This window comes from Ochlerotatus camptorhynchus, unplaced genomic scaffold, assembly GCF_037179485.1.
Source record: "Ochlerotatus camptorhynchus isolate MF236.1 unplaced genomic scaffold, CSIRO-AGI_Acam_v1.1 ptg000125l, whole genome shotgun sequence".
NCBI classification, from domain to species: domain Eukaryota; kingdom Metazoa; phylum Arthropoda; class Insecta; order Diptera; family Culicidae; genus Ochlerotatus; species Ochlerotatus camptorhynchus.
This window is the reverse complement of record NW_027040615.1, coordinates 1,810,626-1,818,697: the sequence shown is the minus strand read 5'-3', so window position 1 is coordinate 1,818,697 and position 8,072 is coordinate 1,810,626. Positions and strand designations below refer to the sequence as shown.

Sequence of the window (8,072 nt, the reverse complement as noted above, 5' to 3'; positions counted from 1 at the left end):
TCACAATAAACAGCTGCACTAATGGACATTAGTGCTAATGTAAAACGAAAACTTCGTCACCTTCGGCCCCACCTAGATGGAGGATACTCGTCAAAGTTTGACGGAACACACGTGTTCGGAGGAATTCTCACCATCCTCCTCTCGTCCTTTTCCTGTTGTTTCAATGTTTATGTAAATGCAATGACCGTAAATCTCATTTGGGGTTGTCCATTCACGTGAATATTTTATTCATGCCAAGTGTGCACCGCCGCGCCGCGCCGTTTGGGTGCATAGCTGTAGCGTAGCTCGAACCAAGTGTGGCGTTCGTGAGTAGGAGTTTGACTGCACCTGACACAGCACAGAACGGTTACATTTGATTACATGGCTGTTTATGATTTATAGCGTGTAACTGGTTATGGTCGGACCATTGAATTTCTAATGAGAGCTTTTATAATTACAGTAATTGGAATCGTGTCTACATGAGTGAGTGCCATCGATTCATTAATTACGGCAGTACATGTCAAATTGTTCGGACTACACGGATAAGCAAAATTGCACATTTATTGCCAAAATTTGCCCGGTACATTCCCGAGAACCTTCCATCCGAGCCCGTACTAGTTCTCCTCCTTGGACACCGTGAAGAATATCTGCAGATCAGCTTCACCCTCTGGTCCGGTGAACAGCGCCGTCAGCCGCCAGTAGCCTTCCGGGATCATCTGCGGCATGGTTTCCGGTTTCAGCACAAAGTGCTTGAACCAATAGCCCTCCGCCGGCAGTGGACAGGGCACGTCCGACTCGATCCGCGGTAGATTGGTGGTTTGCTCGAAAATCTCCTGATATTCCCGGTAGGTGTCGTTCAAAAATTGACAGAACTGTTGCTCGGGGATCTTCATCGGGTACTCGTTGAACTGGTTGTTGCCGAGGCGACTATGGGCACTTTTAATTTGAAACTTCCAATCGGATTCACGTTAGAATTATATGGAATATACGCCGGATTGGTCTTCTTACCGTGAAGCGATCGTCCATGTCCACAAAGACGTTCATGGTGCCGTTCAAGACGGCGCAGGTCCGGTTGAGCTTGGTGATGCGCAGATCCGACTTCATGATATCGAATCCGACGGTCTGTTCGACCCGTTGGAAGGTGATGTCGGAGATTCCGTCCGGCTGAGCGGAACGGAAGAGGGCCGATAGTGCGATGATTAGACCGAGCAGCAGCATTGCGTTCCGTGGAGGTCTTTCGGCTTTCGGTCGAACAGTGGTCACTCTCTTTTTATACTGTAGTTTGAGCTAATCAATATGATCTCATGATCTGTCTGCGGCTTAAGTACCTGCGAACATGACAGTGGTTCACATGGGTGGTATTGATTTGCATTAGCATCGCTTGGAGCAATACAGGAAGTTCGATGAATTACGGGTGTCTATTATGGGCTGTTGTTTTCCGGAACGAGATAGACTGGACGGTGAAGCGATTGTGGATTTAGTTGGCCAAGCAGTGGATACAGTCGGGTGTTTCCAATGCACGAATCCAGAACAGACTAGATCTTGGTAGGACTCTGATGTGGTAATAAATTCAGGATAAGTCTAGGCAATCGGCAAGACAAGGTCAAAGGTAAGCGCGAGAAAAGCCTGAAAAGCTGAAGAGTCAATTGGGCATTCTCAAGAAAACATTGTGAAGCGCTTCTAGGGCACATCTGAGGATCTCCAAAAATTTGAGATCTAGTGCAACTCGAAAGACTTCCGAGCAAGGTCAGAGAAGCTTCCAGGGATGTCTTCAGGGCAATGTCATAGATATTCCAGGGTTAGAATCATGTAACTTCGACATCGACGCAAGTTGTGTCTATCCCATACGTTTTTCACGATAGCTGCGTCGTACGAGCTGACGAGTCGACGTCGCGTTGTTTACATTTAAAATAAATGCATACGATGACTAGATAGAACTTTGGAATGTTCTAGAAAGTTGTGAGTTCATCAATTATCTAACTAAAATATGAGCACACACCAGTCGGTGTCCACTGCTGCGTGCCGCCAGTGACTTCGTTAAACGATCGATGCAGCTAAAGTTGCATCGATAGTGAAAACATTATTCACGCTTCCGGTTTTCTATATTCAAAGATGGCGACTTCTGGTTCGGGGAAAACTGTCAAACACCTAACAATATTGATTTTTTCGGAACGAGGACGATTTGTAGAGGCCGGAAATCGATGTTTACAGCCATTTTGGGATCCAAAATCACGACTTTCGATTTTTTAAATTCCAATATGGCGACTTCCGGTTCGGGAAACACTGTCAAACACCCAACAATATGACTATTTTTTGAACGATATGTAGAGGCTGGAAATTGATGTCTGAAGCCATTTTGGGATCCAAAATGGTGACTTTCAGTTTTCTAGGTTCCAAGATTGCGACTTCCGGTTTGTGGAAAACCATCAAACACCCAACAATATGGGTATTTTCGAAACGGGGATGAATTTTAGAGGCCGGAAATCAATGTTTCAAGCCATTTTGGGATTCAAGATGGCAACTTTCAGTTTTCTAAATCCCAAGATGGCAACTTCCGGTTTGTGAAAAACCGTCAAACACCCAACAATATGGATATTTTCGAAACGGGGACGATGTCTATAAGCCGAAAATCGATGTTTGACGCCATTTTGAAATCCAAGATCGCGGCTTTCGATTTTTTAAATTCCAATATGGCGACTTCCGTTTCGGGGAATACTGTCAAACATCCACCAATATGGCTTTTTTTTGGACGATTTGTAGAGGCCGGAAATTGAAATTTGCAGCAATTTTGGGATCCAAAATATGGCGACTTCCGGTTAGGCGAAAACTGTCAAACATCCAACAATAAGGTTATTTTCGTAACGATTTGTAGAGGCTAGAAATCGATATTTACAGCCATTTTGGATTAAAAAATGGCGACTTTCAGTTTTCTAAATCTCAAGATTGCGACTTCCGGTTTGTGGAAAACCGTCAAACACCCAACAATATGGGTATTTTCGAAACGGGGACGATGTGCAGAAGCCGAAAATCGATGCTTGAAGCCATTTTGGGATCCAAGATAGCGACTTTCGATTTTTTAAATTCCAATATGGCAACTTCCGGTTCGGGGAAAACTGTCAAACACCCAGCAATATGACTATTTTTTAACGATGTGCAGAAGCCGAAAATCGATGTTTGAAGCCATTTTGGGATCCAAGATAGCGACTTTCGATTTTTTAAATTCCAATATGGCGACTTCCGGTTCGGGGAAAACTGTCAAACACCCAGCAATATGACTATTTTTTTTAACGATATGTAGAGGCCGGAAATCGATGTTTGAAGCCATTTTGAGATCCAAAATGGTGACTTTCATTTTTCTAGGTTCCAAGATTGCGACTTCCGGTTTGTGGAAAACCATCAAACACCCAACAATATGGATATTTTCGAAACGGGGACGATGTGTAGAAGCCGAAAATCGATGTTTGACGCCATTTTGGAATCCAAGATGGCAACTTCCGTTTTGTGAAAAACTGTCAAACACCCAACAATATGGGTATTTTCGAAACGGGGACGATGTGCAGAAGCCGAAAATCGATGTTTGACGCCATTTTGAAATCCAAGATCGCGGCTTTCGATTTTTTTAAATTCCAATATGGCGACTTCCGGTTCGAGGAATACTGTCAAACATCCACCAATATGGCTTTTTTTTTACGATTTGTAGAGGCCGGAAATTGAAATTTGCAGCAATTTTGGGATCCAAAATATGGCGATTTCCGGTTAGGCGAAAACTGCCAAACATCCAACAATAAGGTTATTTTCGTAACGATTTGTAGAGGCTAGAAATCGATATTTATAGCCATTTTGGAGTCAAAAATGGCGACTTTCAGTTTTCTAAATCCCAAGTTTGCGACTTCCGGTTTGTGTAAAAACGTCAAACACCCAACAATATGGGTATTTTCGAAACGGGGACGATGTGTAGAAGCCGAAAATCGATGTTTGAAGCCATTTTGGGATCCAAGATCGCGACTTTCGATTCTTTAAATTCCAAGATGGCGACTTCCGCTTCGGGGAAAACTGTCAAACACCCAACAATATGGCTATTTTCGTAACGATTTGTAAAAATCGATGTTTTCAGCCATTTTGGTATCCAAGATGGTGACTTTCAGTTTGCTAAATCCCAAGATGGCGACTTCCGGTTTGTGGAAAACCGTCAAACACCCAACAATATGGGTATTTTCGAAACGGGGACGATGTGTAGAAACCGAAAATTGATGTTTGCAGCCATTTTGAGATCCAAGATGGTGACTTTCGATTTTCAAAAATCCAGTATTTCTTTTAAATCTTTATTAAAGAGACTTTCAGCCCTGGGCTGGTTCGTCTAGGGGCCTCATAGCCTAGTCAGTACGGTATTACCAAGCTGAAGGCGGCGGTTTCGATTCCCGGTCCGGTCGAGGGAATCTTTCGGGTTGGAAATTTTCTCTAATTTGCTGGGCATAAAGTATCATTGTGCCACACAGTTTACAAATTCATGTATTGGTATTGGCATCGAAAGCTCTCAATTAATAACTGTGGAAGTGCATTTGGAACACTAAGTTGAAAGCACGCAATAAGCTAATATGCACTAAGCAATAAGCTTGAAATGCGAATAAGAAGAAGCATGGTTCGTCTCCGGCCAAAAAAACCGTGAACAACGAGTGCATGCCTGAAATCAATGTTTGACGTCATTATGGAATCCAAGATGGCGATTTCCGGTTTGTGTAAAACTCAAGTATTTTCCTATATGAGAAGTTTTGGAACGGAGACGACGAGAAAGGCCGGAAATCGATGTATGACGCTATTTTAAAATCCAACATGGTGACTTCCGGTTTGGTATTTTTGGAACGGGAACAACGAATAGAGGCTGCAAAGCGATGATTCTGGAATCCAAAATAGCGACTACCGGTTTGTGAAAAACTGTCAAATATCCAACAATATGGGTATTTTTGGAACTAGGATGACGAGGTAAGCCTGGAAATCGATGTTTGACGCCATGTTGGAATTCAAGATGGCTACTTTCGGTTTGTGAAAAACAGTCAAAAGTCCTACAATGTGAGTATTTTCAAAATGGGGAAGACGTGAACAAGCCGGGAATCGATGTATGACGCCATTTTAAAATCCAACATGATGTTTTCCGGTTTGTGAAAAGCTGTCGAATACTCAACAATGTGAGTATTTTTGGTACGAGAACGACGAGAGAAATCGATGTTGGACGTCATGCTCGAATCCATGATAGCGACTTCCGGTTATTAAAACAATTGTTGTATATCCATCAATACGGGTATTTTTAGAACAGGAACGATAATCTATGTTAGATGATTTTTTATTAATCCAAAATGGTGACTTCCGGTTTTCTGAAGTCTGATATAGCAACAACCACTTTTTCTTAAACTTTTTTTCGGAATGGGCCGATGAGCAGAAGCCGGAAAGCGATGTTTGCCAACATTCTGGAATCCAAAATGGCGACTTCCGGTTGTGAAAAACTGTCCCAACAAAACGGTAGTTTAGGAACGGGGACAAATGGCAGTACATTTTCGAACAATCAACCAATGTTGATGAAGCCGGATGCATTTGACAGGAAATTTATAGCAGTTTAAATAAATCATTTGAAAATTTGAGGTCGCCAGTGGCCACCGGAGTTGTCCGGATTTTTGGAGGGTGATTTTTTTCAAAGCTTCTGGTATGAACATTTAATTTAATTCTAATTTAATTTCTGATACTAGAAGCGATTTTGAATTCAACGCTGACCATAGATTCAAGATCTGTTGAGAAACAACCGAGATCTGGCCATTTCCTTGAAATCGGTCCCGGTAATGGTAATGTTTAGAATCACGTCAATATGTGTATCAATCCCCATGATTTTTACGCGCGATGTCTCCAGAATCGTTTTCAGCGTCACAAGTAACGATGGCCAACCTGGAGCAGGTTCTGGATTCCTCGAGGGAAGTGGCCAATTTGGGACATGACCGGAACCATATCAATATGGGTATCAAACTTCAAGATTTTGCAAGCCAATGTCAATGGTAGCTTTTTCAGGTCCACAGCTTGCCCCGGTCTCCTTGGAGCAGGTTATGGACCTCCCGGGGGAAGTGAATAATTTCGCACATGACCGGAATCATGTTAATACGGATTTCAAGCTTCAAGATTTTACAAGCCAAACCAATGGCAGTTTTATCAGGCAAATAACTTGCCATGGCTACTCTGTAGCGGATTCTGGATACCCCAAGGGATGTGGCCAATTTGGGACATTACCATATCATATCAATATGGATGTCAAACTTCATGATTCTGCAAGCCTATGAAAATGGTAGTTTTTCCATGTCCACAGATTGATATGGTTACCCTTGGTCAGGCTCTGGATGCCTCGAGGGTAGTGGCCAATTTCGAACATGACCGGAACCATGTTAATATGAATGTCAAACTTCAAGATTGTTCAAGCCTACATAAATGGCAGCTTTATCAGGCAAACAACTTGCCATGGCTACTCTGTAGCAGGTTCTGGATGCCCCTGGAGGAAGTGGTCAATTTGAGATATCAGTTTTTTACATACTTCCCCAAAATCCGAAACGTCTCCAAATTTCCACATGATTTATTAAAACTGTTATAAATTTTCCATCAAATTCATCGAAATTGGTTAATTTTTTTAAAATTTAATGACATTTGCATGTTGATATAATTTTGCCTGTCACAATCATTTTGTCTATCACTTTTATAAATATATTATTCAAAAAGTAAGCTAGCAGTCAAACAGGTATGAAACAAGAATTATCAGCTACTAAAAGAAGGAAATGTGATTGCATATTTTGTTCCATGTGCCAAGAATTTGAGAAAGCAGCGCGAACTTCACCCAAGTTACATTTCAAGTTTTATCGAGGTTTTATAGCATTCTACAAGTCTAAATAATGGTCTACATAATCTTTATAAAACCCAAATCGTTACTTGGGCAATGTAGTACACAAATATCCAAAGGAAATTTAGAGAATTTCTTGGAAATTCTCGAAACTTCTGGAAGATTTTCGGAATTTCTAAGAAATTTATGAAATTTCTTGGAGGTTCTGAAAAGTTACCAAAGCTCTCGAACGAGGATTTTCAGAGGTTCATTGAACATTTCAGCCATTGCGAGATCTATCCAGAAATTCTGTGAATTCCGCAGCAGTTCCGAGGACTCCTCACCAATTCCGAGAACTTTCGAGACGATCCGAAAACTTTCCAGTAATTTCCAAAAACTGCTACTGTGTTACCAGACTTATTACGAATATACGTTGTGCCCGCGGACCTCGAATACAACGTACATTTCGCATAATGAGTTGAATTTTCAACCAATACATGGTTCCCAGGATACAGCATATAATCATTATCAGTCAGTAGATATTTCTAGAAAATTAAAAATTTAAATTTTCAATGTTTCCACAAGATCCGAGAACTTTCCAGGAATTCTGTTATAAAATTCTACAGAAATTTAGGGAAATTACAGAAAATCGAAGAACCTCCAAAAAATTCCGAGATATTCCGAGAACTTCCCAGACATGCTCAGAACTTACCAGAAATGTCTAAAATTTTCAAAAGTTTTCGAAATACTCGAAATTTGGGAGAAAATCCAGGGATTTCTGGGAAGTTCTAGGATCGAGATTCTTAAAAACATCATTCAAATTCTTCTAACTTCTGAGAAGATCTCGCATTTTCTGAGAAGTAGTGGGAAGTTATCGGAACTTCTTGGAAATTCGGAGAAGATCTAAGCAAATTTGTAAAGTTCTTGGAATATTTCTTGGAAATTCTGGGAATATTTAAGAAAACGAGAAAAGTTTTCGGAATACTTGGAAAGATCTCGAAATTTACTAGTATCCACCATTCTTGAAAATTCCGGAAACTTCTGGGAAGCCGTCCCACGTTCTGGGAAGATTTCCAAATTTCTGTAACGTTCTTTGAATTATTGTAAAGTTCTTTGAACTTCTGAGAAGTTGTTGGAATTTCTAGAAAAATTGCATATCTTCAGCGAAGCTCTCAGAATTTCTGGAAATTTCTCTGAAATTCTGAGATGTTTTTGGAATTTCTGTTAAATTCGTCGGTCTTCTGGGAAG

The 8,072-nt window shown here is 41.1% G+C and overlaps 1 protein-coding gene across 1 annotated transcript; it reads right to left on the bottom strand.

Moving 5' to 3' along the window:
• Positions 1-575: 575 nt before the first annotated feature.
• LOC135700045 (uncharacterized) lies at positions 576-1,197 on the bottom strand. The gene is made up of 2 exons (XM_065220436.1): positions 988-1,197; positions 576-929 (listed from the first exon to the last, which is right to left on the bottom strand). Exons 1-2 carry the CDS (start codon positions 1,195-1,197, stop codon positions 594-596), a joined length of 546 nt encoding a protein of 181 aa, XP_065076508.1. The 3' UTR covers positions 576-593.
• Positions 1,198-8,072: the final 6,875 nt, after the last annotated feature.